The following is a 25,660-nucleotide window of genomic DNA, read 5'->3' as shown; positions in this document are numbered from 1 at the left end:
AACTTAGTTTAAAAAAAATAATAAAAGTAAAAGGAAAATAGTACCAAGGGGGTGACTGCAGTCTGGGGTCCTGATCCTGCCCTTATCCCCCCGGGCTGGCTAGGCCTTTCCTCCAGGCCTGTCATCCTGAGCCCCTGACACCTCTTGCGAGGGGCGGCTTCAGGGCGCCTCCCACCCCATCCAGGGGGGTGGGGGGGGGGTGGATCCTAGCAGGAGTGCCACTATTGCACCTTTAGGCCACTAGTCCCCAGGGTGACAGAGGGGAGGGGCAGGGGTGAAGTGTGGGGCTTGGCAGAGACTCTAGCGACCGAGGCCTTAGGGAGCAGAGAGCAGATCAGGGCTGGACTCTTCTGAAAGCCATCAGAACTTGGCTCATTCAGCTCTCCAGTCCTTGCCAGGAATGTGAGGGCCCACAGTTGACTGCAAGGGACAGCTGGGTACAGGAGGGGGTGGCGGTGTTCCCTAGAGCCCATCCTCGGGCAGTGGGGTCCTCAAGCAGCCCCTGCGGCCCTCTCCACACCCCTCCCCACACACGCCATCCTCCATGGGAAAGTGTCAATTGTTTGCCATTTGGCAAATAAGACCCCACCGGGGTAATATTTGTACAACGTACAAAAGCGTTGTACGTTGTCTTCTCTCCAATAGAGAAACCTATTGTCTTCTCTGACCCTTGCCACGATCCTGTGAGGTAATAGGGCCTGTATACGTTTTTTTAAACAGAAGAGGAAACCAAGCTTCCATGAAAGTTTTGTTGTTGTTGTTGTTGTTGTTTTGTTTTAGTGGTTTTGCTCTGGGACACGTGGTTTGTGCCTGAACTGAAGGTCAGGTGGTCCAGCCCAGAGCTTCTGCCGTGTTCCTGCATGGAGGACATGCATGATGTCCTTTAAATCTCCAGCAGCCTTGCATTACCCCCATGTCATAGACAAGAAAAATGAGGCTCAGGTCAAGCAACATGCTCAAGCTGACAGGGACAGAAATCCTGTCTGACTCCCAAATGCAGTGCTCATTCCATGGTATTGGCAGAAGTGCCTTAACTACTCTGGGTCGGGGAGTGACCTGAGGTACACTGAAAGCTGGAGACATGCCCCTGCTTCCCCAAGATGCAAGCTGTACTTTTGCTTTTAGGGAGGCCCTGTGGGAAATGGTGTGACTTGGGAAAGACAGGGATGCCCCCTGCCCCACAGAGAGGAAGGGGGATGTAGTGGGGACACAGCCAAACCAGGTCTCTGTTCCTCTGGGCAAGTTGGGGTTCCGATCTTAACCTGGGTGCAGGGGAAGTTCTTGGTGGGCCGGGGTGGGGGGCTCTGGGAAAGAGGGGTCCCGGATCTGAAGGGTTGGAAAGAGAAAGGAAGACAGGAGATCATGCAGGCCGGGTAGGGACTCTTCTAGCTCCTGTTTATGGTCAGGGAACATCTAGAGACACAGTGACCACAGAGCCACAGAGAAGCAGGTGGGGGCCTGAGCAGATGCCTGGGTCAATCAGGGGGTCCCCCGTACCTGCCAGGGAAGTGGGCCAGGTGTGATGTGGGGCCCCTTGCCAGGGAGGGTATTAGATGAGCTTCCAGCTTATATGCATATCCTAATTAACCATAAAATGAGCCCCAGGGGCAGAGTTAAGCTGTCAATTTCCCTCTGCTTACCTTCCCTACCTCCCCCTCCTCCTGCTGCTCCCCACCCCTACACTTTTCCTACATCCCGTAGGCCCCAGACATTCCCATTCACCTCTCCCCTCAGCTTCAGTGGAATACAGTCTCCATTCTGTCACGACCAAAGCCCAGAAAAGGAGGGAAAAGGAAAAATTAGTGGTGCGGGGCAGGGGGTGTAAATGAATTGTGTTTCATTAGCAAAGCATGACCTAGTGATGAGGGCATTCTACCAGCCCTTGTCAAGACCAGAGCAAAATTCCCCCAGTGGACAATAAGCATTCCATTTATTATCCATGCATGGATAATATGGGGAGGACAGGTTCTGTTGTTGCTCTTGACTTGGCTTTGGAGCAGATATGGACACTTTGTGGGGTAGGGTGAACAGCACAAGGCGGGAGGTCTGTCGGGACCGTTTCAATCCCAGCTCTGTGGCTGTGACCTTGGGCAAATTGCTTGACTTCCCAGGGCCTCTCCATGCAGAATAAGAGCAACAGCAGCCACTTCCAGAGTGAGGCGAGAAGGAAACGCAAAGATGGCGATAGCATTGCCCCAGGCCTGGGGATTCTGTTGCCAGCAAATGTCACTCCTAATGGTTTTGTTCTGGCCCAGTTAAAATGAGTTCATTCCCTTGGATCCCTTCTGGCTAACTGATGGGTAAAGAGTTGTTTCTTCTTACTGAACCCCTTGAGCCAGTAACCGGGTCCTCTTCCTTGCTGTGTTTTGATCCTGTCCCAATGCCCGGCCTTTAGGAGATGTTCATAAAGTTTTGTTCAGTTGGGTCTGGATTGTTATGACTGGTCCACAAAACAGATGAGTCACAGATGAATGGCCAAGAGGGGACTTGGTTTCCTGCGGAATCATTGGGACTGGGACCTGGTGACTTCACCACCACCCAGTGGGAGGAGCCTTCGCCCACACCCACACCCACCCACCCACACACACACACTGAACATATGCGCACAGCACCACCATCACCAAGGCAGCCACAGCCAACAGGCCTTCCCCCAGGACTGAAATATCAGAGTTCTGTGGGGAGACAGAAAGGATGGGTAGGGCCTTGCTCCTCCAGAAAGCGCTGCCTCAACTGGCAAACTTCAGGGAGAGTAGGAAAGGCCGTTTTGCGGCCAGACAATCCTGATTCTTCCATGAGCCAGAAGCCTAATCTGGGCAGCCTGTGTGACCCCCAGGAGCTTCCACCCACTTACTGGGAAGACAATCATTTCTAGGGTCATTCTGAAGTCTGAAAGACAAGTTGTGCACACTGCCTGGCAGATAGCGAGCGCTCAAGGAAATGAATAAAATTAGCACCTTCCCCTAGTAGCTTCCGCCAACAAAAACTACGATTTGATTGCGTGGGGATCTGAGCGCGATCCTCACCGCCCCCCAATTCCCGCTGTGCTGCTGCTGCGCTAAGCCTCCTCCTCCAGCTTGGTCTCCGGGGGTCCAGGATGCAGGAAGAGCCTTTCTTGTTATTTTTCTTCTCCAATTTGTTAATGCGCCGAGGGGCCGAGGGCGGAAAGGCGTCTTGCCTCTAATTGCAGCTGTCACCCCCCCCCCCTCCCCTCCATCAAGCGCAGAGGAGCTCAGTCTGGAGGAGCGAGGCAGGGAGAGGGGGAGTGCCTCCAGGGCGGGCCGGCCCAAACAGGGACCCACATTGTCTTTTCCCAGGCAGCGGGCGGTCCCCGTGGGCGTGGGCGGGCCGGCAGCTCCCAGGGGGGGCGCGGACAGCCACGTGCGCCGCTCCAGGAAAGCTTTAGGCGCCTCGAGTAGGGAGCAGAGTTGCCGCCCTTCCCCCAGCCGCCCGATCGTGGGGTGGAGCTGGGAATCTAAAACACGGGGCGTATTTCTTATGGGCCCACCTTAGCCTCGCTGGTGAACGCCCTGTGCTTGCGTCTGGGGTTGGGCGGGGGAGGGAGGTGGTGAGGGGGGCTTTCAGTGCTGGAGGCGGGGTGTTGGGGAAGGAGCTCCTGTGCCTCCAGGGCCCTGCTGCAGCCCTTGGGTCAGCCCTGCGCTGATCTGCCACCTGCCCGCAGGTGGCATATCTAAGCTTGCTTCCTCATCGGGAAAAGGGGGCTAAACTGACTTACTTGCTTACTCAAAAGGAGATAACGGATATGGGATATGAAAAGGCTTTCAAACTTTAAAGTGCTATACAGATATCTTTCCTGTGCTTTTGAAAAGATATAGGGCTCCCTGGAGTACTCCTTATACATACACTCCTTATTAGGCCCATTTCCCACGATCCAGGTATGGGCTGAAATCTTGAAGGCCAACAGGGAGAGGTGGGAGTGGGAAGTTTCCTCTCTGCTGATCCCTATCCCAGGAGGGCTGGGGTTTCATGCCTGTGCCTGGAGCAGTGCTTTGCCAGGGATGCCAGCGGTTATAAGGTTGGGGACACAGGAGCCAAGGTCTTTATTGGGGGCCTTTCTAGGGGAACATGAGGCCCCAGTGCCCTAATCCATACAGAATGTTTAGTTGGGGCAGTGAAGGAATGTAAGAATTTCCTGGTTTCCTGCCCCATGCCCCTCATCACCTGCAGCCCCAAGGTGAGCACCACTCTCTCAATCTCTCTCTCAGTCCGGGAACCCTCACCTCCCCACCAGCCAGCCCCCACCACAGCCTCTACCAACCACATGCCTGTTAGTCCTACTCCAGACACTCCCGCTTCTTTTCCCTCCTTCCTGGGAAAAAGGAACCCAGAGTTAGGCTTTTGAAAGCCATAGCACCCGCCCCCCTCCCCCCATCCTTCCCAGGGCCCAGCACTGGGCACCTGGACCTTTTGGGTTCAGTCAACGTTCTGTCTCTAGGATTCAGACCCAAACAGCTGTGTTAATATCAAAGCCAGAGGGTGAGGGTTCCAGGGCCTTGGGGCAGCTTGTGGAAGGACCTTCCCCCCTTCTGGGCTCGGCAGTGCTTGGGAAGGGGAAGTGTCCAGAGCCCTTGGAATGGCTCCGCTTCTTGACCTTGTGTGAGCGGGCGGCTCTGGGCTCCGAGGCCGTGGGTGTCACCCAGCCCGGTTTCTCCTTCAGCAGCCTGTCTCGGTCAGGCCGCACGCTGCGCAGGAACTTCCTAAAGATGTTTGCTGTGAGGGCAAACCTGCGGCCCAGCTCCCGGGGCTGGCCCTTCTCCCCCTTGGGCTCCCCTGCCTCCCCCTTCTCCCCACCCTTCTCCAGTTCTGGCAAATCCAGCCAGTTGCCCACCAGGTCCGCAAAAACATTGTCACCTAGGACCAGAGGCTGTCGATTCCGGCCCCGGGACATCAATGTGGAGGTCCAGTCTTCCGGTTCCGCCAGCTCTGGCCCCTGCTGGGCACAGCTTTGGTGCTCTGGGAGCTGTGCTCTGGTCAGGGGGACCAGATCCCTCCCACAGACACTCCTACAGGACGGAAACTTCGTGCCAAAAGGTTGGTTGGAGGAGGAGCAGGCCGTGGGCCTGGCAGGGGCCTGGGGCTGTGTCCGGGGGCTTTCAGGGCAGCCTGGGGCAGGACTCCCTCCAGAGATCTCCAGCTGTTCCAGTGCTGCCTGCACCTGAAGAAGCTTTAGTTCTTGCAGCGCACCCATCATGCAGTTCATCTGATCCTGCAAGCCATCACCCACTTCCTTCATAGACATCTGCAGGGGACAGAAATGCACAGGCCCATGAGCCACGGGGGGCTGGGGAAGCGCTGCCCCTTACTGGCCCCGAACCTAGACGCCCGCCCAAACATACACCTCTGGGGTCATTCCAGCCCTCCACTGACCCCACCTCCACGGGGCCCAGTGCAGTGCAGATGGGAGCTGGGAGAGGAGGAATCTTAACGCCCATATGGCTAGTTAAAGGAAATCATATTAATGGCAGCTAACGTGCTAAGGCAGGTGCTGTCCTCAGCGACATATATGTAAATACAGACACATATATAAATGGATCTGTGGTTAATCTCCCCAACTAGTCTATGAGGTAGTGACTAGTACTAGATGAAGGAACGGAGGCGTGTGAGTAGCTTGCTCGAGACGATGCAGATACAAGAGGGTGTGTGAAATGGTGGTGGCCGTCTTTGTCTTTTTACGAGGTGCTGCGCCCTCTTTGCGAGCCTCCCTGAGACAACAATGACGATGACGATGATGATGGCCACGCTAAGAGCAGTCTGTGCATGTTTGCTATGTAATAGGAACTGAGCTACCTGCTCTAGGCACATCACTTCTTAAGATCTTTATATAAACCCTGTGAGGTTGCCATTAGTGCTCTCATTTTAGTGAGTTAACCATGGCGGAGGTGAAGTAACTTGCCTAAGGTCATCTAGGTCATATCGCTGGGCCTTGGACACAGGACACCTTGCTCCAAATGCTATATACTAAGCACTGCCTGCCTCAAGATGGCTGGACAGAAGAGCTGGGCCTTAAGGCTACTCTGCCCTCCCTAGGGCGCTGGAGGAGGCTGGAGGACATGAGGGCAAGACAAGGAGCTCAGATTCCCGAAGGAAAAGGCTAGGCCGGGGGCTTCCTTTCACTGCTGTGCACATCTGGCCGCTCAGGAGAGAGACAAGGAGGCCAGGATGCTCCTGTGTGCAGAAGCCCTTCCCGGCCCTTCTCTGCCTTCCCCCTCTCAGCTGCACTTACACTTGGCTCCGGTGCTCTTCCTGCCTTCTCAGCCCAAGTGGCTCCCCCGCTCTGGCCAAGAGTGGGGACCCTGGGGGCCAGCCCTCCAGCCCCTTTGCGGGTGTCAAAGGCACGAGTCCCAGGTGCCAGCTGGAAGGGGCCAAGAGGCTGACTTGGGTGAGGGCCGAGTTTGGAGGCGGGCAGGGGATGCGTGGTCTGATAACATTCACAGCCCAAGCTGCCCTCGTCCCGCCGGCTCCCTCCCCGGATCTGCTCGTGTTACCAACAGCAAAAGCCCTCGCGTGAGGGGACCATCTGTTTCTTAAGCCCCCCAGAGACCCGTGGGGATCATCTTACCGCCCAGCCTGGTCGTAATGCACAGAACTAAGCCCACGGGGTGCAGGGGTGGAGGGATTGGGAGGGCGGGCACAGAGGCACTGCACTGGCAGCTGACACTCTCAGGCTTTGCAGTCAAACCCTCACCTGGCAACCCCGACCCTGGCAGGGGCAGGGCAGGGGACCAGGCCAGGCTCTCCTGAGCCAGCAGCACTAAGCAGCTGGAGGACTGAGTGTCCCTGAAGGCAAGGAGGCCTCAGCTGAGTGTGATGGGTGGGAGCCCTGGAGACCCTGGGATTTGCCAGACCCTTCCCGCACCCACCCCCCACCCCCCGCCCCGGGAAGTGGGCTCCGTTGGAGTGGCAGCTATGACAGCCTGTGAGGTGGCTGCGCTTGCCAATGGCCCCTTGCTCTGACCTCTTTGGCTTCCGGCCTCCTGAGACCTTCCTTTTGGAGGCATTTCAGCGCGGCTGGGAAGACCCAGGGCAGAGTCAGAGGAGACCCTAAGCCTCAAACCAACCTCCTTGAGGTCCCTTCCCGCAAACTGCTTCTCTGACTTCCCTTTTTCTGCCCCTTCTCTCGTACCCCTTTCCTCGTCACCCCAACCTGGACCTCAGAGTCCCGTTTGGCTTTTGTTTCCACCTTCTGCCCCTCTTCCTGTCCCCAGAGGTCTCACATCTGCTTTTCCATCTCCTGGAAGGCAGAACCCTCCTCTAAGGCCTTCTGGCCACCAGCTCAGTCTTCCTACACTCCTGTGATCCTGTCACTTGCCACTCAGAAGCATGTCACTGTTCCCATATGCATACCCCCTGCTGCTGTCAGAACGTCATTAGTGACACCCCAAGTGCCTTTGTCTATCGTGCTACTTCTGTACGTGGCCCAGCCCCTCCCCCCCCTCCACGTTTCAATGCTCAGTTGCTCATGAAACATTCACTGAGCATTTACCATCAAGGGCAGGGTCTGAGATCTACACGTTGTTATGCCTCCCCAGAACCCAGCTAGCACCTTGCCCCTGTGACACACCCATAAAACATCTATTGAGTACCACTGAATACCCCAAGTCCTGTGTCTCCAGACCTGCTGCCCTCAGGCAGTAATGCACTCCTCAGAGAGGAAGAGTCAGGGACACCGCTCAAGGCTTCATTTCACCAACAGGCAAGAAGCCTGAACTTGCAGGCATCCTTCCAGAAGGCTGAACACAGTCCAGGTCAGAGGCAGTGAGAGGAATGAAATGACCCCATTCAGTCTCTTCCAGTATGGAAAAATCCTGAAGACATAATGCTGACATTTTGTACCATTTTCCAGTGAGAATGAATGTGTGGGTATGTATGAATTTGGGACTGCTCATAACACAGAGGCCCCAGTCAAGTCAACAGGAGGTGAAATTAGACCCCTATGGAAAATGATATTCTGTATTGGTTAAGGTCTTGGTTTCTAGAGACAAATGGAACAGGGTTCAAATCCCAGCTCTGCCACATAGCAGCAGCTGTGTGGCCGGGACGGTTATTTAAATCGTTTTTCAACTTCTCCATTCTTCAAAACGGGAATACGAGTTTCTGCCTCACGCAGCTCTGGACAGATTAGGTGACGTAATGAGTGTTTATACGTGGCTTGGAGGTGAGTTTTGGTGGTTATCTTAAGACTTCCTGAGAACTTCCAGAACACGTCTTCCTCAGTGGACCTTAACACACAGTCGTGACAGGACTCCATTCATCTACCTGGTGGGATCAAGGAGAAACACAGCTCTTGTCCTGTCCCTTCTGTCCTCCCCCCGGCCCCCTCCAAAGGAAGAGCAAGGAAGGAAAGGAAAGCTCCGCATCCTCTTGCCCACCAGCGAGGGTGCTGACACTGAGGGCAGAAGGCAGCTGTGAGAAGGAGGACGAGAGAAGGAGGAAGTGTGGGAAGCGGGGAGGGCCGGGGGAAGTGGGGAGGCAGGAGCATCAGCTGGGTCTTGACTGAGAGGAGCTGCCTTTCCTGGCCCCAAGGGGGAATGATGTCACCCAGGGAGAAAGAGCCAGAGGGCAAGCTGCTGTCTTCGGGGCGTGGGACCTTCTCAGATCCCAGGGTTTCTCCTGCCTCGGGAACCCAAGATGGAGCAGCGTGGGGTGGGAGCAGAGGAGAGGAGCCAGAGAAAATCCCAACTAGAAATGGTCATCACTAATCCCAATCTCTAGGCTGTAGGGGACTGAGTTCCTCTCTGGCCTCCCAGTGCCAGGGCTTCCGGTGCTCCCTCAGGACAGGGACCCAGTCATACCCAGCTTGCCTTCAGGGGTCGGTTGGACAGGTCCTAAGAGGATCTAATTGGTTTGATTAGTCCGAGTGGCAGTGGGTCTAGCAGCCACCCCCCGTGCCCACCCCCAATCACATTCACTGCCGCGCACGCGCAGGAGCTGGCCTGTTCCACCATCGAACATACTGCCCCTGACAGCATATCCCAGAGACCGGTGTGGGGCTCCTTGCTGAGAAAGACCAAGGAAGTTCTTTCCTCCTCGCAGGCCTCCTCACAAGCACAACTGCCACCACCCACCTCCTAGCCCCCCAGCACCTCCTGGGCCTCGAAATGTTTCATTCTAAATATGGTCTTCACGTCAAACTTTAGTCTCTCCTGCTGCAGTTGAATCCAGCTGGATGGGCGCTGGGCACCTTCCTGGCGTTTGTGAGGAGCCCCAGGGGTGTCCCAGCTGCCTAACTGGGCCGCATGACCTCGGGCAGAGGGCTGTGGCTGTGAAATGCTGATCCCCTGTGTGTATGCGGTGTGCATCCTTCCTTCGTGCTTTGCCGGACCCCACGGTGACTCTGGCAAGCTGGTGACCCTGCTTTATGGATGAAGAAACGGGATCCGAGATGCTCGTTTTCTTCCTCGACATTCTTCCCTGGACTTCCTGCGTGGTTTTCACCATATCTCCTCATCACCTAGTCTCCCATTTAATGCTTTACATAAATCTGTTTGTATACATAAATGCATTTCTGTAGGAACTTATAGGAAACGCATAGCACTTGCCATAAACAGAGAGTAAGGATCTAAAATGAAAAGGTTTTCATCTGAGTATCAGATCTTAATGTCATCCTGAGTGCCCCTGGTGGAAATGTGGATCTATTGCCTGGGGTTCGAAAACTGGGAAGGATTCCTGGGAGGACTGGGACCCCAAGCCTGGCCCTCTTGCTCCAGCCCAGTGGGCTTTCCGAGTCATCACGATCTGACTTCTCAGCCTCGTGGGGTTGTTGCGAGAAGAAACCAGGATAGCCAATCTGACATGCAAAGTGCAATTACCATCATACGGGGAGGAAGAGCACGAAGCCTTGGAGGGACTCCAAGACCTAATTCAGTTCCTTTCCACTGACAGCGCCTCTTCATTGAATCATCTGAAGAAGGAAAAAGCACTGTCTGTCTGGAGCTGAGGGGGAAGATGCCGCCAGGAAGCAGACCCCGCCATCCTGGCCCTGCAGCACTGAGCCTTCGAGGGGTAGGGGTAGTGTGGGGTCAGCTGCCCATGGACAGCACCGTCCCCCTTGGCACTCGCTGGGCCTTTGTGGTATGGGAGGCATGGGGATGGGAAAGTGACACCAGCATCCTCGGCAACCTTCCCAAGCCCTCTCCTAGGCCCCTGACTGATCCCACAGCTGCGCCCTCCATCCGTCCATCTCACGCCCTCTCCCCGCTCAGCCAGAATCCTTTGACGCGGGCTCCAGCTTTGCCCGCGGACCTGGCAGTGGGCCCTGCCTCGCTGCCCCCACCCCCATTACTCACAAGATCCCCACACAGTTCCTTTCAGCCCCTCTGGAAGCTACAAGGAGGTTCAGGGCCGGAAACGGGAAAAGGCCCCGCTTTTGCCAAGTGGCCCATTCTGCAGTCCAGTGAATAGGGACCTTCACAGTCCCTTGCTCTTGGCGGGAACGCACGACAGGAAGGTAAAATAGAAACTGTGCCAAAGAGCTGGAGGAGGGAGGAGGGTAAAGAAAGAAGGAAGTGTGAAATGGGTGAGCCCGCTCTCGACGGAACCATCTACAGGGACCCGTGCGCTTGGGCAAGAGGCAGACACGTGGAGAGAGGGGCCCAATCTCGCCCTGCGGGGAGCTTGCCTCTCAGCCTCACCACGCCCTTCGCCCTTGACAGCTTTAGCTCCTCTCCAAAGCAGGCAGTCCCAATTCCTTGGGCATCCAGGGGGCCTCCAGAAGTAACCTTCTTCTTCGTTCTTGTTCAGGCCTTCATACTCTCCTTCATGGGCTCTTGTGATAACCACCTAACTCAGCCTCTGCCTCCATTTCCTCCCCCCACCCACCACCCTCCGCCCCAGACCACCCACCTCCTGGATCCCAGGGCACTGTTCTCGGCCTGCTTCTTGCAGTGCATAGAGAGAAGAGCGGACTTTTTAGCATGGCATTCAAGGTGCCCCATAGACTGCTCTCAGCAACTCTTTCAGCCCCGTTGCTCACTCTTTCTCTGCCCATACCCTATGTTCTACCAGACGGAAGTAGTCTTCGAACATCCCCGCCAGAAGGCATCCGGACGTCCTTGCTACTTCCATCTCCGTGCCTTTCACTCCTGTTGTTTCATGATCTGCCTGGAATGCGGTTTTCCTCCCCTTCGCATCCCAGCTTATCCCTCAAGGTCAAGCTCAAATGCTACTTCTTCCACAAAGCTTTTCCCGATCCCCTGGCTGGAGGTCATTTCTCCCTTCTCAGAGCACTGAACTCGTGCTTCTCATGTAGCAAGCACCCTCTGTCTCTCTGCTGGACACATGCATGCATACCAGCTCGATGACCTTGGCCAAGTCACTTGACCTCCCCATGTCTCATTTATAAAATGAGAACAATGGAAGTACAACGTCTCCAGGTTGCTTTGGCAATTAAGTGACATGATACATTATATGTCTAGCATATCAATAAATGTTAACATCAACACTTATTATTATTATTATTATTATCATCATCATCTCCCCTATTGAACTGCGAGTTCCCTGAAAGCGGAATCTGTGTCTGTTTATATTTGTAACTACAGTACCAGTGTCTGGTAAAGTGCTTTAAACATAGGGCAAGTTCCATTAATGTGTTCTGTGAATGAATGACTCATGCACACCAGCCCGATCAATCCATCCAGAGTTTGCTGAGTGCCTACAACACAATGTGCGTGGTATTATGTGCTAAGGACAGACATCAATCATTTAATCTTCACAGCAGCTGTAGCAGGTAGGTATTTAAAAAAAAAACCCATTTTACAGATGAGAAAAACAAGGCACAGAGGGGTTAAGTAATCTGCCTGGGTCACATCCTGAGCCAGGATGTGAATTCAAGTTGGCTTGCCCCCGAATCCCATGCTCCACACTCCTCGCTTACGGACCCGACCCCAGCTCTAAACATCAAAGGAGGCCGAGAACTGAAGGCTATTCCTCCCATGTCTCTTCATCACTTTCTTTGCTCCTTTTCTTGCCTTTAGGTCCTGGTCCTCCTCCACATGTCAGAACCTCCTGACCTTGTGACCAGGTAACTGCCTTCTAGGAATACCAAGTTGTTCTAGAAGGACCTTCTCCAGCCCAAGAGAAGCCCCTCTGCTGCTTCATCATGCCTAAGCTAGGACGGATATTGCAGGAGGTGGCCTCCATCAACCTCCTCCTCCTCCAGGAAGACTTCCTGGCATGGCTGGACTTCATGAGCCCCTATCACTCAACCTTTACACACTCTATTCCCTTTCCACTGATACTGACTCATGAGGCAAACCCCGTGAGCATCTTATGTCTGCTTCTTCTGTGTTTCTGTGTCTACCCCATTTGTTGGAAGCCCTCAAGGGAGGAGTGTGTAGGAACAGCTGGTCCCAAGGCCTTGTGTTCGTGCAGGGCCCCTCTGTGGTGGCTGGAGGGGAGAGAGATATGTTCCCTGCTGGGTTGTTGCAGCCCTGACCCCCTCATCCTAATGAAGAAGTGTGTCAGCTGCTGCTACTCTCTTGCCACATTTCATCCCTGAAACCTGATCTCTGTCCTCTTCGAGGCAGGGGGAAAAGGCCAGTTCTCTAGACATCAAGCTAATCAAGCAAGGATCCCCAAACCCTTAGCCTCCCCGCCCCCCACAGTGCTCACTTGTTAGAGTGCAATTTTTTTTAAACTCTTTTAAATGTTTTATTTATTTTTGAGAGACAGAGAGAGACAGAGACAGAGTGTGAGTAGGGAAGGGGTAGAGAGAGGGAGACACAGAATCCGAAGCAGGCTCCAGGCTTCGAGCTGTCAGCACAGAGCCCGACACTGTGAGATCATGACCTGAGCCCAAGTCAGACGCCCCTACAGTGTGAATTTTCTGCTCCACGAAATTAAGGAATTCTGTTTACTTTGGTCTTCAGGAACACACTTTTCTCATCTAGATTTTCTGAGACAAGGACAGGGCCACAGAACACCCTTAACAAAAATTATTTTACAACCTGTTAATGTTTCCTTTTCCAGCAGGTTAACCCAGTGTCTGTAGGACGCAGGCTTCTTGAAGGGATTTAGTGGCATAAATGAATGTAGAACTCGACAAGTATTACATGAGTGCCCTTCCTGGGCATCTACTAACCTAAGGACAAAGCCAGGCAACACACAGTCCTCCTCTGCGGCAGTGGGGAAGATTCTGCCTAGAATAAACACACAAGCCCTACTGCCTGCCCCCACCCTCACCAGCTCATGACATAAAACGACTGTATGCCTGTTACAGACCTGGGGTATAAAAAGCAAGAACCTTCCATCCCAGTCACAACCAAGGTGCACTGAATTCAATCCCCACAGTCCTTAGAGGAGCCAAAGGACCCAGATGGGCTAACTCAGCTCTACTTTCTTCTTTACTCCCATTGGCAAAACTGAGGCACTGAGATGTGGTTCAGTTACCTAAGCACTGGGCTGAGGTGTCAGGGAGTGAGTGAGACTCTAATACCTCTGCCTGTCACTCTGCTCTGTCTCATTTCTGGGCAGACTGGCACCGGGGAGGAGGCGGGGCACCAAGGGGGGGGGGAGGGTGCAGAACTCTCCCATCTGAGTGTCATTCTGGGCCCCAGGCCAGGCATTTGGCTTCCTCGCCAAGGGAGTCAAAGGCTGAAGCTGCTCAGACAAAGGGCCAAATGAAAGCTAATGGGGAGCTCAGTGACTTCAGTCTCTCCCCTTCCTCCTCCCAGGGACTGGGGGCTCAAGTCCTTGGCAGGAGAGGGTGCAAATCAAGACCTGGAGCTCAGCTCAGTGCAGATTCCTATTTGCCTTTTTTATTCTCCTGGCATCCACAGACTGTCTTCCTCCCCTCACCCCCCCTCCCACCTAGGGTGCTATAAAAAATGCAAATCAGTAGGATTTTAAAATTCAAGCCTATGCCAGGAACACCCACAAACCCTCTATTAAGGCATATCCTGAGGTGGGTGGTGTGGTCCCAGATTCCAAGCATAAAAAGAGGACTCTATTTGATTCTCTTTTTTTCAGCATGGGCCTTGGACTTCAGACATTATCTGTGATGACCTTGACCTTTCTTTCTGGTATTGGACAAATGAATGGGAAGAGTCAGAATTGTGTATGTGTGGACTGGGGCTGACCATCCGAAACTGACATGGGAAGCATGTGAAAATGAGGGTGGGAAGGAACATGGTGGAGACTCTTCTGTCCCTTCCAGAAGCAGCATTTCTCTGGGTAACTTTACCATCTGTGTGTCACCACAAAAAGGGCTTGAGGAGGAAGTCCCAGAGAAGTGACCATTGACCTGAGAAGGCAGACCCTGGAGTGGGACAGACAGGAAGAGTGCCTGGGAGCCTTGACCAGGAAGCATCAGTGAGAACACCTGCTCTGCAAGCTGCCCTCCCCACCCCCCCCAAAAAAACTGGCCCCAGATACAGCTGCCAAGTTTCCGGGGCGGGGTGGGGGGGGGGTAGCTGCTGGAAGGGAGTGTAGAGTTTACAGGCCTTAGTAGGAGAGTCTGTCACGGAATCTGGAGAGTCATGGGTCCAGGTCTGCTGTTGAGAGCCTGGGCGTCCCTGGCTTTGGAAAGTGGGAAGAAAGAGGACGGGAGAAAAGTGAGGAGTGGAGAGGTCCACTCCAAGAGACACTAAAGGGGACAAAAAGAGGCAGGGGCAAAGACACAGGAAGGAGCTGGGTGGACAGAGAGGTGGGCCCAGGGGCCGGGGTGGGGGGTGTGCATATCTGTGTGAATTCGGGTGGTTGCAGGAACAGGAAAGGTGGCAGGTGGGGGGGGGGGGGTTGGTGGTATATGAAATCGGCGAGAATCAGCCTCACAGAGCTTTGGAAGCACCCCGCCCCCGACTTGGGTGATGCCCGGGTCCCAGACTGAGATCCGTCTCCCGACCTCTGCACCCCTGGCCTCCGCACGCTCCCTCCGCACTCCCCACGCCCAGCCCCGACATCTGGCCGGGCCCCCGCAGCTCCGCTCGCTATCTGCCAGGCGGCGCCCCTCCTCCGGCTCGGGGCCCTCCCCCGCCCTTCCAGCTGCCAGCCCCCTCCCTGCTGGCAGACAAGCCCGGGCAGACAGCCGGCCCAGCCTGCCCCCGCAGCCGCGCCAGCTCTGCCAAGCCCGGCGGGGCTGGGGGCCCCAGGCGGTGCCAGCTCCCCGCGAGCCAGCGGTCCCCGTCTGCCCTCCGGCCCGCGCGCCCGGCCCCTGCTCCCCGCGCCCCGCCTGCCCCGCGCGCTCCGCGGCGCCCCGAGCGGCCCCAGAAGCCGGCCCGGGCGTCCCGCTCCCGCGCGTCTGTCCGTCTGGGAGTGTGCCCCCGTTTCTCCAGAGACTTCCCTGGGCGCATTTCAGTCTGGGTTTGGGGTCGCTAGGTCTCCGTCACTTGCTCGCGTCTGCCTCACTCACAAATCTTCGCTCCAAGTTTCCTCGCGGCCCTTTCCCTCGGGACAGGCCCTGCCCTCTGCCTGTCCGTCCCGTCCTCTCTGGCTTTCCCCCGCCCGAATACTCCCAGCTCCCCGGCCGGCCTGGGGCGGGGGCCAGGTGCCGTCGGGGCGGAGCAGTCCCCCCGGCCCCCGGCGCCTGCTGCGCTCTTACCAGCTCCTGCTTGAGGCGGCGCAAATAGCAGTCCATTTCCCTGCTCTCTTCCTCCTGCGCCCATTTGCCGGGCTCGGCTCCACAAGAGCGTCCCCGGGTGGGAACACCGGCCCCCGGCCCCCGCGCTCCGCGCCTCTCGCAGGGCCGAGCCGAGCCTCTGCTCCAAGGCCCGGACTTAGAGCAGCTTCCCTGGCTGGCGCGGCGCGCGGTCCGTGCGGGGGGCGGAGGAAAAGTGCGACAGCCTATGAGAATTCAGGGGGGATGCCTTCAGCCAATGAGAAGGGAGCACGGGGGGGCGCGGGCTGGGCTGCAGCGAGTGGATCCAGCAGCGGGTGGTCGCACAGGGCTAGGGCAGCCGCTGCTGGGGGCTGGCCGCGGGACACCTAGTCCTGGCCCACGCGGCTGGGGGTATCGTGCCGCCAGATTGTACCGACGTCCCCCAACAAAGCACGTGACCCCCATTTGGTGATAAAGAGAGAGCACCGTCTTATGAGTGGGCATTGGGAAGCGGCCTTAGTAAGAGTGCCTTAGTTTCAACCCTGTTTCCCATACTCCGATCAGAAAAGGAACATCCTCCACCAAAGCAGCCAATCAGCAGTTCTTTTGAACTCTGGAAGTGTGCTGGAAGTCTGGAAGTGTGGGTCCGTCTCACCTCCAAGTGTAGGCTCCTCCCAGCCCAGTCTTCATCCTGGAGCTGAGGAGCCGCTGCTCGGTCCACAGACTTATTTAACACAAGGCTGTTAGAGGCTCTGCTGACTCCCCGCCACGTGTAAGTCTGGGGTATGATACCGAATTAAGACAGGCAAGATCTCTGCTCTCAAGAAGGTGCGTGGGGTAGGGGAAGGGGAGGGATGAGACAGGTTAAAATAAATAAACACGGTACTCTCCAGTAGTGATTCTTTGTGAAAATATGAAACAGGGTAGTAGAATGGGGGGGCTGCTTTCAGTAGGGTGGGCAGGGAGTGGAGGAATAGGCCTTTCTCTTCCCCAGTATTCCATATGCGTCAGTTATCCTAACTCTTGCTCAAGGGACGGGGAGGGGGGACGACTCCAAGCTGCTCGGGTTCTATTCAATGGACACAGGAGTTGCGGCAGGAGGACCCAAGAGGGGCCGCAGGCCGGCCTGGGTACTCCTTCCAGCGGAGCTCTGGACCAGCCTCCGCGTGCGGCCAGGATTACTGGTCCCTCCCCGCACCCAGGCGCCACGCCACCCTCCCTGGCCCGCGGGGGACGGTGTTGCAGGGCCAGAGAGTAATTAGGGTAATTAGCTACGTGTTATCTCAAGACAATTAACGGGAGAAAGTTTGCCCCAGGCAGAATTTGGGGTCTCCGAGACAGAACCTTGCAGACGCGTGAGAAGGTGCAGAGTGAATGCAGGCGCTGTGGTCATTCATTCCGATCCTGGTCAGGAAAGGGTGCCACTCCTGCTTACTATTGAAAGACAAGGGGCGGGTTGGGGGGGGGGTGCGTAAAAACGAACATCTTTAGAAATGAAGACTCTACAGAGTCCCTTCGGATGTCTCCACTTAACCCCAGCTCCTCAATTACAGGGGATCTCGCCCATGTCTTTGGTCCTAGACCTTAGTGCCCCTCTTTGGACAAAGCGGAGGCAGCGGTAGCGGATGGATGGAGAAAAGAAAGAAGAGGCGTAGATGGGTGAGAACTCCCTCGGAAGTCTGAGTCTTGGTGGCCGTTTGCTAAGCCCTAAGCCCGGGTGCCTGGGATCCCTTTGGGGTCCCTGCTCAGGATCCGGCGTGGATCAGAAAACCCGACTGTTGCAGGAAGGAGCTGAGAATCAATCAATCTACGGAGGTGTTTCCAAGCTGCCGAGCTTGAATTACCATTTACTTCTGCTCTCCGGGTCTTTCCGTTACCTGAGTGAGTCTGGCCTCTCCAGTCCACGTGGCCCTGCGACCCACTCACAGGCTTCCTTGCAGTTGGGAGACAGAGATTCCCAAGGGGACCCTCCCGTGGTACCTGAAGCATGTTCACAGTGGGAGCCACCCCCAAGGACGGAGCTGCGGTCCCCAGACCTGCTGAACCATTCTGGAGTTGAGTCTTTTTGGATGGGGATAGAAAGGGGGACCTGGCCGCTAACATAATCCACACATAGTCTTACGTGGGAGAACCACCACACAAGAGTTCCCCAGCCCTGCGGGCCTTGCTCACTCTGAGATCTCCAGCACCCAGCACAGTGACTGCTGCAGGAGGCAATGAGTAAACGTTTGTGAGTCTGTGGTTCCCATAGTCTTTAGAGGCAAGTTTAAGCCTGGGTTTTGCCATCCCTGAGAGCACTTGGACTGGGGTCCTCTTGGAAGGTAAGAGGGTGGCTGTAGTTCAAACTCCAAGAGGTGCAGGCTGATCTGGTAACAAGTTTAGACTGGGTGGTTGGGTGTCCTAGGCCTCTGACAGCACAGTTGTCCTCACACAGATGCTTCCCTGTTCCTGGCCTCAGTTTCTCTTGCTTCTAGTTAAACCTATGTGAGTCTAATTAACACTTTTACACTCCTTACAAAACTCTATTTTGACAACAATCTGTGAAGTAGTCAGGACAAGAGGAATCCATCTCAGAGATGAAGAATATATTGTTAGCAAAGCCAGCTGGCATTCCATCCACTTTTTTTTTAAAAAATATTTTTAATTGAAAGATAGTTGACATGTTAGTTTCAGGTGGTTGACGTAGTGACACAACAGTTATATACATTACGAAATCCATCCCCTTTTAAGGTCAAGGAGATGGCAAGAAAAAGAAAATCGATGCCCCTAATCTCAGTGTGGTGCTCAAAAGAGAGGTCCCAGACAAGTCAGAGGTGCTATTACTGTGTGGTTCCCATAGGATTTTGGTAGAAAGTGACTGTTAAACTCGTAAGGCCTTTCATGAGGTTGGGCCATTGCAAACTTACCCTCGGAGAAGGCTGACATTATACCAGGACATGTGGGGCTCTGTCTCTTACCTTGCTTCTGCAGGAATAGCTCTGTCATCTGAGTGGACCAGGAGGCAGGAACAGGGAAATGGATTGCTTTCCATTTTTCTTTTCTTTCTTTCTTTTTCTTTTTTTTTAAGGGTTTAAATGGCTGAGAATAAAGCCTGTTGCCATAGTTATATAAACATGGGTAAATATCCCTAGGCTGAGAATGGGGGATGTGGGACATGATTCATTTTTGCTGAAGAAGAATCAAATAGTTCGACCTCCTCTCTCCTGCCCCTCAAAACTCAGCCTGGAGTGAAGATGAAATTATCTCACTTGAAAATAAGGAACATATCAAAGGTCTGAGATTGGTTATGAACATACTTTCTCAAAGCCACCCAGAGGTGGGCGGGGGGTGGGGACGGGGGTGGGGGGAGGACCCCTAAATGGTAGCTCAGCATTTGCCCCCTGCTGGTGGGGATAAGCGTGGTGGGTACTTTTCCTGAGGGAGGAGGCACAACTCCTGGAAATGGTGTCTAAGGGTGTCAGACTCATGGGGTTTGCCCACCTACTCAGGGAGGGTGGCCCCGTCTGTCCCACTGCCAAAGCCTGGAGGTCCTGGCACCAATGACTGAGCTCAAAGGGAGAGGCAGAACCAGTTGCGTCCCAACAGAGCTCACATCCTACAGTAAACAATGGAAACACGGCCGTTCTCCTGGCTCCATATCCCATGGCATCCACCTGGAGGTCCCCACCCAGTGCGTCTTAGCCCGCCCTCTGGAAGATGCATCCCTGGGTGAGGCTGTGCCCGTCTCCACTGACAGCAGAAGAGCTGAAAAGTTCATATTGATGTGAGGAAAGGCATGCATGGCCACACACAGTCTGGAAACCTCATCATAACATCACCCTCCTAAGAGGGGCGTCCATATCCCTACTGCCCTCAGGCCTCCACCCCCTGTGCTTGCCAGCAGCTCCCCCACACCTCCTGAGCATCAACAGGAAAGGCTGACCCTAGAGATAAACATGTGCTGTTGGAATGTGTTCAGATATCACTGCGGAACTGTCCCTCACCAGGCAGAGGACCTCGCCTGGCAGGCAGGCCTGGAGGTGCTGGGCAGAGACTGTGTGTCTGAGTGTGAACATGTTGGGACTGCAAGGAGGGGACTGGAGTGAGGCCTAGTTATTCTTTTTTTTAATTAATTAATTTTTAAAATTTACACCCAAGTTAGTTAGCATATAGTGCACCAATGATTTCAGGAGTAGACTCCTTAATGCCCTTTGCCCATTTAGCCCATCCCACCTACCACAAACCCTCCAGCAACACTGTTTGTTCTCTATATTTGAGTCTTTTATGTTTTGTCCCCCTCCTGTTTTTATATTATTTTTGTTTCCCTTCCCTTATGTTCATCTGTTTGGTATCTTGAATTCCTTGTATGAGTGAAGTTTGTCTCTCAAATATTTGTCTTTCTCTAATTTCTAGTTCCATCCACATAGCTGCAAATGACAAGATTTCATTCTTTTTGATTGCTGAGTAATACTCCATTGTATATATATATATATATATATATATATATATATATATATATACCACATCTTCTTTATCCATTTATCCATCGATGGACATTTGGGCTCTTTCCATACTTTGGCTATTGTTGATAGCGCTGCTATAAACTTGGGGGTGCACGTGCCCCTTCGAAATAGCACACCTGTATCCCGTGGATAAATGCCTAGTAGTGCAATTGCTGGGTCATAAGGTAGTTCTATTTTTAATTTTTTGAGGGACTTCCATACTATTTTCCAGAGTGGCTGAACCAGTTTGCATTCCCACCAGCAGTGAAAAGAGATCCTCTTTTTCCACATCCTCACCAACATCTGTTATCGCCTGAGTTGTTTATGTTAGCCATTCTGACATGCGTGAGGTGATATCTCATTGTGGTTTTGATTTGTATTTCCCTGATGATGAGTGATGTTGAGCATTTTTTCATGTGTCTGTCAGCCATCTGGATGTCTTCTTTTGAGAAGTGTCTATTCATGTTTTTTGCCCATTTCTTCACCGGATTATTTGTTTTTTTGGGTGTTGAGTTTGAGAAGTTCTTTATAGATTTTGGATACTAACTTTTTATCTGATATGTTGTTTGCAAATATCTTCTCTTATTCTGAAGGTTGCCTTTCAGTTTTGCTGATTATTTCCTTCGCTGTGCAGAAGCTTTTTATTTTGATTTATTTTGAAGCTAGGATTTTGATGGCTTCCTGTCTTAAGTTTAGGTCTTTCATTCATTTTGAGTTTATTTTTGTGTACGGTGTAAGAAAGTGGTCCGGGATTGTGATGCCTCCTGCTTTGGTTTTCTTTTTCAAGATTGCTTTGGCTATTCGGGGTCTTTTCTGGTTCTATACAAATTTTAGGATTGTTTGTTCTAGCTCTGTGAAGAATGCTGGTGTTATTTTGATAGGGATTGCAAGGCCTAGTTATTCTTAAAACAATCTAACTTCTAGCTTTATTCCTCTGTCCACCTTAGATGGGACTGGGCTCTTGTGACTCATACAATCCTGGTATCAGGAGAGACAGCAGAGGGACCAAGTGGCCTATATGCTAGAGGTCCCTTGGTTCCAAAGGAAAGATTCACTTTGGATTTTATTTGAAAAATCTTTTGACTGGCTAGAGAAATCAAAGACTCTAGGCATGGGGGGAAAAAGCTCCTTAGCTTTCATGTCTTCAAACATGGAGTGTCATTCCCCCCACTTATAGAGCAACTGAGGCCAAAAGAGACTGGTCTTTATGTTGAAGGAACAAAGTACTCCTGTTCCCTCTTTCTACTACCTACTCTGCAGAAAGCATGCAGGGTGTAACCTGAGGTGGGTTACCAAGATGACTAGAACCACTGAGGGTTCTAGTCCCCCATCCACAAACCCCGTGGTTGAATTTATACCTAGTGCCAAACTAGGCACCACTCTCAGCCTTAACTTTTGTACAAAGTCACCTGCCTTGCAAGGCCAGGCCATCAGTCATGCAGTGGCTACAACTTTTTCTACAACACAGAAGGAAGGTGTTGGGGGAGGGGGCAGGGGAAAGAAACAGCAGTATAGTATTTTGGAAAACTCCATGTATGAATGGGCTATCTCGCCTGAACAATTCAGAGGGAACTGACTAGTGCAAAATTAGACGAGTCCAAACAATGAACAGTTAGTTATTCAGATTAGTCCAAATATGGGCTGCTACTGAGCCTTATTTGGAATTATTTGCAGCTATGGGTCTTGTGCTTGTGGTGCCTAAGCAATGGTCTCATTGCTACTTGGGAAGCAAATATTTCCATTTTGCAAACATTACTGGAAAAGTAAATATTTTTCAACTGCAAAGAGCACCTGAAGAATGTCAGGGCACACACAGCACAGGGAAATACTTAATGCGATTTGTGCAAACCAATGCCGGTAGATGGGAACTGCATGGAAAGGGAGAGGGAGTCGTTCTCAGCACGCTCCCAGGGACATTCTGCCACAGCTGGCTCCCTGGCAGCCCTGTGCCCACTTCCCTGTAACCTCACCTACATGGCCTCCCACTCAGAGGGAAAGCTCATTTTGATACACACTACTTACCAGCCCCCCCCCCCCCGCCCCCAGCTTCTGGTTGCTGTGAGCAAAAACCAGGAGTTGGCAGCCTGCCAGGGAGAGACTTGTCGGCGAGACAGAAAGAAGGCTACCTGCTTCTTTTCCTGAGGCCATGGGGTGAGGAGAAAAAGAGGTCACATCTCAGGTTTGGCTTACTGCATACCTTCTGCCACCAGGCTGGTTCCCAAGGGTCTCCCAGTCTTCTGCGGGGACTGCAGAACTGTCCAAGCCTGGAATAGATGCCAGCCCTGGGGTGTGGCCAGAGACCCCTAGGGCAGCCAGTGCCAGGGTGACAGCTGCTGCTGTGAAGGCTTCTGCTTGACCAGAGAGGCAGGACCCTCTCCCCAGGGTTCTGGGTGGGTGGGGGGGTGGGTGGAGGCAGGGTGGGCAGTGGCTCCCAATGGGAGCCATCTATACCAAGAGAAAGCCTCAAGTTCCAGAGTGGAATGGCAATGAGGCCAAGAGACACTGTCATCACTTCACAAATGAAGATACCTTTTAAAGAATAGGCACTCCACATGCAAAGGAGTTTTGGTTTCTACTGCCCTCCCTCTCCCTGCCTTTGGACAGGTTTTCTTTGCTGTGATTATTCCCCATGAATCATCATCCATAGAAAGTGACTGAGGCAATGGAGAGTGAATAATGAATCCCCTAAATGGTCTTTTGTGTCTCTGCCTGGAGGGTTTTGGAAGTAACTTGCATTTTAATCTATCTGACTTGGAATCATAGAATTTGGGAGCTGAGGAGGACCTTATAGATAATCAGGGGATTGTGACCTCATGGAGAGACCAGAAGTCAAGACATGTGGGTCTGAACCTCTGGTCTGTCACTAAAAATAGTGCTTGCTAACATTTATTGAAGGCTTTCCCTGTATCAGGCGCTCATCTATTCGTCCCAAACCCTCAGAGGCAGGGGCTCCTATCGCCTCCATTCTGCAGATGAGGAAGAAGGGAGCTAGGGAGCCAGAACTCCCCTCTGGTCACACAAAGCTCTGGCTTTCGCTCCAGGACCCACACCCTCTCAGTCACTCGGCTGCCTCACTGTGGAGCCTCAGACAAGTAATTCAACCTCTTTGGGTCTCAGTTTTCTCCTTGGTGATCTTTAAAATTTTAAAACTCTAACAAAAGTCTGCATTTCCTACCCAAGCATATGATATACAGGTCAGGAAAGTGCAGCCCAGAAATGTGAAATGATTTGCCGTACATCACCCAGGTGGCCAGAGGCAGAGCCGGCATGGGAACCCAGGCCCGGTGGTCTTTCCTCCCCGCCTGCCAGGCAAGACGGCCTTTCCCTCCACCTCACTTTGTCAGGTGTATCTAGAGGAGTCCAACTCCTTGCCTAAGAGGAGTTCAGGTAGATTGGAGATGTCGGGTTTGGGTGTGGCCAATGACAACACCAAAGAGGAATTTAAGAGGCTGGTGATATTTGTCTAAGTATCTTCGACCTATCTGCCTGTCTGCTGTTTCCTATCTTTCTCGGGTCAAGAGTGGTGATCAAAATCATGTGGTAACCACAGAGAAAGAGCACGGTGATACGATATCTGCTGTGGCACATACACACTCCCCCCTGGTGGGTGATGCTTACAGTGGTTTTGTCCCTCTCAAGCAGATGTTACCACCTTGTACGGGCTCTCATGGAGCCTGCATCCTTCATCGTGGTTCAAAGTCTGCCCCTCTCCCCATTCTCCTGTCCCCGTCCCTCCCCCCGCCCCCTGTTGCGGGATTTGATCAGACACTGGGGTGTGATGAGCGTGCCTCTGGAGGAGGCAGGTCTGACAGTGCGCTCTGGCGATCAGTGTGCACCACCTTTAGTAGTATCCCCATCCTAGTGTCCTTGCTATGGAGACAGAGACTGGGGAGGGCTGGAGGTGTCAATGAACAAATCATTGGAGCGCGTCCGAAGTGAGAACAAGGGCATCCTGGGGGAGGCAGTACTCTGTTCACAATGGCACCGTGAACCCATGTATGTATGTGAGGGTGCATGTGGCTCAGCCGCTCCGAAATGAGCTCTCACCCACTGGTGAGTGGAAAATTAGCTTTGGCAGGTGAGGAACTGGGTGACAGGTGAGGAAGCCAGCAGGGGTATCGGTGTTATCCTTCTACTATTGCTGTTGCTGTTGTGGCTAACAATCTCTCTCTCGTACCCCCTCTCCCCTGACTTGTAATTAGGTGCAGTGGAAATGGCTCACAAGGGCTTGGGCACGGGGGCGCGTGACATGAGTGCGACAGAATGGCCTCATGGCCTTTGGAAGCTAGCTGTGTGCTCTGCAGGTGGGCTGCCCTAAGCCAGTCGGGAGTTGGCATTTTCCTAACAGCCCACAAAGCAAGCTGTGTGGCTTACGTTTCTTTGGTGGGTGGGAGAAGAGATGGCAGCCCAGGGACTAAGCCCTGGAAAATGCTGCCATATGGCAGGACGTCGGAGGCGATGTGGGCCAGAAGCGGCGGGCAGAAGACCTGGGGTCTTGGACTGGCTCTGCCGGCCTGTCTCTGCATGGCTCTGGTTGGCCCTGGAATCCCTCTGTGCCTCGGTTGCTCTAACTGTAAAGTGGGGCAAACAACTCCTCTGCTCCCTGCCTGCTGTAAAGGCAAGATATTTAGAGGCCCTTTGAAATGTCAAGAGCACGGCTGCAAATGTGAGGCCCGAATGCCAAGGGAATTTGCAGAGCCCACGGGGAGGCAGCCGTCTGCCTCGGCGTCGGTTTCACAGCCTGTGCTCAGACAGGTACTTAAGCATCTCACATCCATAAATCTCAGCTCGTATCTGTAGTCAGCAAATAAGGGAAAGGGCAGGCTGCCGCTCTGCTACCATCTGATCTTCTTACCAACCTCGGCTCTGGGCCTCCTCTGCCCCCACCCGAGGCGATGATCCCTCTGCCCTCCCGCGTCTGCTCTCGGCCTGTCAGTTTAATTTAACAAGGTTGTGGGAGAGGCTTGATTTAATCAAACCAGTTGCTGTATCCATTCTGCTCAGAGGTCCCTCAGTGTCACCACCGAGGCTCAGATTAGACAGTGACAATTACTTCTTCTTCCCTGGCTGTAGCTTCCCCCTCCCTTTCTCTCCCTGAAGGGAACAAGGAGGCAGACCGGTCTCCTGGGACCTAAGAATAGATGCATGAGGATCAAAGGAGGGAAGCAGACTGGCCTGAGAAAGCCCCTCTCATGCCTTACATGGCCTGGTTGAAGGCTGAGCAACAGCCCGAGGGATGGAGGGATAGAAAATTTGAGCAGAGCTGCCTTGGAAAGGCTCAGGACTGCCTGAGGACAGAGCTGTGCTAGTGCCAGCGCCATTATCGATGGCCCTCGGAGATACACCAGGTCTCGGAAACAGGGTGGAGGGGTGCGCCAATGCTCTGTACGCGCCAGCCCGCAAGCATTTATTTCCAGGTTCTCAGCCTGGATTCTGGGGTCTCCAGACCTGGGAAACAGCAACAACAAACAAAGGTGAGACTCCATCAGAGTTTCTGTGGCTCTGTTCTTGGCACGAAAGCGGCTGTGACAGGAGGAGCTGCCCCCTGAACCAGGGGTTCGAGGGAGGCTGTGTGGAAACTGCCGTATGGGGGGCAGGTGGGTAACGAACTGTGGCGCTCGGCAGTGTG

At 53.5% G+C, this 25,660-nt stretch overlaps 1 protein-coding gene and 1 long non-coding RNA gene across 2 annotated transcripts; one reads left to right on the top strand and one right to left on the bottom strand.

Moving 5' to 3' along the window:
- Nucleotides 1-1,911: 1,911 nt before the first annotated feature.
- On the bottom strand, nucleotides 1,912-15,773 carry INKA2 (inka box actin regulator 2). The gene is made up of 2 exons (XM_019457839.2): nucleotides 15,554-15,773; nucleotides 1,912-5,257 (listed from the first exon to the last, which is right to left on the bottom strand). Exons 1-2 carry the CDS (start codon nucleotides 15,587-15,589, stop codon nucleotides 4,457-4,459), a joined length of 837 nt encoding a protein of 278 aa, XP_019313384.2. The 5' UTR covers nucleotides 15,590-15,773; the 3' UTR covers nucleotides 1,912-4,456.
- Nucleotides 15,774-15,894: 121 nt separating this feature from the next.
- LOC109272048 (uncharacterized) lies at nucleotides 15,895-18,828 on the top strand. Its single transcript, XR_002082231.2, has 2 exons — nucleotides 15,895-16,322; nucleotides 17,132-18,828. It is a non-coding gene; the product is annotated as an uncharacterized LOC109272048 (long non-coding RNA).
- Nucleotides 18,829-25,660: the final 6,832 nt, after the last annotated feature.

This window comes from Panthera pardus, unplaced genomic scaffold (genome assembly GCF_024362965.1).
Source record: "Panthera pardus isolate Hobbes unplaced genomic scaffold, ASM2436296v1 HiC_scaffold_11, whole genome shotgun sequence".
Lineage (NCBI taxonomy): Eukaryota > Metazoa > Chordata > Mammalia > Carnivora > Felidae > Panthera > Panthera pardus.
The sequence above is the reverse complement of the archived record's forward strand: the minus strand, read 5'-3'. Positions and strand labels throughout refer to the sequence as shown.